This window comes from Cornus florida, unplaced genomic scaffold (genome assembly GCF_030987335.1).
Source record: "Cornus florida cultivar Cherokee Brave unplaced genomic scaffold, ASM3098733v1 CherokeeBrave_3.0.0_Hap2_Chr07, whole genome shotgun sequence".
NCBI classification, from domain to species: Eukaryota; Viridiplantae; Streptophyta; class Magnoliopsida; order Cornales; family Cornaceae; genus Cornus; species Cornus florida.
Window position 1 is genome coordinate 68,067,378 of NW_026775577.1, and position 2,506 is coordinate 68,069,883.

Here is a 2,506-nt window from a genome sequence, read left to right on the forward strand (position 1 = left end):
TGTGCCATGGCTGCGACAGAGGAGGCAGCCTGGCTAGGGGTGCTGATTGGGGCACACTTCATCCCTTTGCTAGAGGCGGCGAACTGAGCGCAACCAGCGACGGTGGAGGCGATCGGAAGGAGACATCCGATGTTCCGTCGCTTTGGGAACGAAGCCTTGGGGCGAGTACTCGAAATATTTACAACTGTGGCATGAGGGGAGGGGTAGAACGAAGTGGTGTAGGAGGCCTGCGAGCTAATTGAGTTGCTCAAGGACCGAGTGGAAATAGAATGGCTAAACAGGAGACTTGACGCTTGCGAGCGAGTAGTGGGGCGAGCTCTCTTGGCAAAGGAGATGGCAGAGTTGGATGCCCGAATTGCACGTGACAGGCGTATGTTGGAGGAGATTCAGGCTCGCCTGTCAATGGCAGAACAACAGCGGGCTCTAGTAGAAGAGACTTACAACGAGCTTGGTGGCGATATAACCATTTTGCTAAATTATGAGTAGGCTAATGATTGTAAATCAATGACCAGCAGGTCCATTATGTATTAGCTTTTGTTATTGAATGAAAGTTGAGCAGTTATAGAAATGGTGTGATAAGAAAACTTGCATATATTATATCTGATATAAGACTAACAGAAAGTACAAAAGAACTAACTGTGATAAAACTTTAGCCAACTGGAATTTATGGGTTCAGCCTTGCGCCCATCACCCTGCAGTCTGCAGTAACCACTGGGTTGGACCTCAATGACAACATAGGGCCCTTCCCATTTGGGGGTGAACTTTGTGGCAGATGTGTTGTGCATAATGTGTTTAACAGCTTTAAGAACAAGGTTATCGACCTAGAAGGTACGAGGCCGTACATGCTTGTTATAAGATTTTGCCAAGGTATGTTGGTAGACCTTGAGATGTTGGCATGCTAACTCCCACTGTTCATCTAAGGCCTCAAGATGAGTGAAATGGTCGACCTCGCTTCGAGCGGCCAAAGCAGCAGCAGGAATGGTAATCTTGATTGGGAGAATAGCTTCTGTGCCATACAGGAGAGAAAAAGGAGTTTGGCCTATGGCACGCTTTTTGGAGGTGCGATGGGCCCAAAGAGCTAAGGGCAGCTGATCGACCCAATTAAACTTGTGCTCGGCGACCGTGCGACTGATGATCTTAAGGAGAGATTTATTGGTTGCTTCAGCTTGGCCGTTGCCTTTGGGATAGTAGGCAGAAGATCGGCGCTGTGTGATGTTATATTGCTGAAGACGCTGAGCAACCCGATAATTAACGAAGGGGGTGCTATTATCTGAGAGGATAATCACTGGGATGCCAAACCGACAAATAATATTTTCACGGATAAAGGCTGTAACAGCGATGCCTGTGGCATGGAGCAAGTGGATGGCTTCAACCCATTTGGAAAAGAAATCTGCAGCTGTGAGGATCCAATGCATTTGACGAACTGAAAGATTGATTGGGCCAATGAGGTCCAGACCCCAAGTGTGAAAGGGCCAAGGGGCGGCAAGTGGATGAAGTACTGTTGGGGGAGTATGGATCCGATGGTGATGGTATTGGTACGGTTGACATTGTTGAATAAGCATCTTAGCATCATGCTCTATAGTTGGCCAGTAGAGCCCTTTGTGGATCAAGTGTTGAAATAATTTGTAGGCACCCTGATGCTCGAGGAAGTGAGCTTGATAAAGTGCTTCACGGATCTCAGCGCCAGCAAGGCATCGCAGGAGGTGCCCTTCGCGAGAGAGGCGGAATAGACGACCATCGCAAACTTGGAAGCGTGGCGCTTGGTGTTTAAGCTTGGCGGCCAAGGTTCGATTGTCTGGGTGATGACCATGTTGGAGGTAACGAATGAAGGGGGTCCGCTAATCAGCTAACTTGAGCTCGAGGACCTCAGTTGCATCAGGACATTTCTGGCAAGCAACACATGTGCGCTGTAACGCGGCAGCCTGATTGGACATTTGAGGCCAGTAATAGCCTTGGCGTTGGAGCCGCCGGTAAAGAGCGATATCAGTAGTGGCACAATGTTGCTGATGAACACGGTGAAGGATTTCACGAGCCTCGGCGTCCCCAAGACAGCGACTGAGGATGCCAGAGGGGGATCGATGATAAAGGACTTCTTGGATCAAATGAAAGCATTTGAGCTGAGTAAGGGGTAATGAACCGGTGAAGGTCCGTATTTGATCTATAATTGGGCGACGCCAATCAGTGATATCTTCAAGAGGGAGCAAACTGGTGATGGCAGGCTGTGTTTGTTTATGAACAGTAATTTGTTGTGCGGGGCTAAAGATGTCAAGTTTGGAGGCGAGTGTAGCAAGAGCATCGGGATATTAATTGACAGATCAAGAGACATGACCCAAGCGAATGGTGGTGAATCGGGAGAGAAACTTTTGAATTATTGTGCGATACGAGGCCAAGGAGGGCTCTCGAATTGCAAACTCACCTGAAGTCTGTTTGACAATCAACTTTGAATCGCCGTCGATGCACAACCGAGAGACCTGCTTATCGAGTGTTGTTAATAGCCCCAGGATGA

General features: G+C 48.5%; 1 protein-coding gene across 1 annotated transcript; it reads right to left on the reverse strand.

Moving 5' to 3' along the window:
• Positions 1 to 632: 632 nt before the first annotated feature.
• LOC132266282 (uncharacterized) lies at positions 633 to 1,415 on the reverse strand. Its single transcript, XM_059767137.1, has 2 exons — positions 882 to 1,415; positions 633 to 821 (listed from the first exon to the last, which is right to left on the reverse strand). Exons 1-2 carry the CDS (start codon positions 1,413 to 1,415, stop codon positions 633 to 635), a joined length of 723 nt encoding a protein of 240 aa, XP_059623120.1.
• Between the last annotated feature and the right edge of the window lie 1,091 nt (positions 1,416 to 2,506).

Coding starts and splice junctions, on each gene's coding strand:
- LOC132266282 (XM_059767137.1), bottom strand. CDS start 1,415: ATGCATTGGATCCTCACAGCTGCAGATTTCTTTTCCAAATGGGTTGAA. Junction 822..881: donor TAGCATGCCAACATCTCAAG/GTCTACCAACAT, acceptor CGTACCTTCTAG/GTCGATAACCTTGTTCTTAA.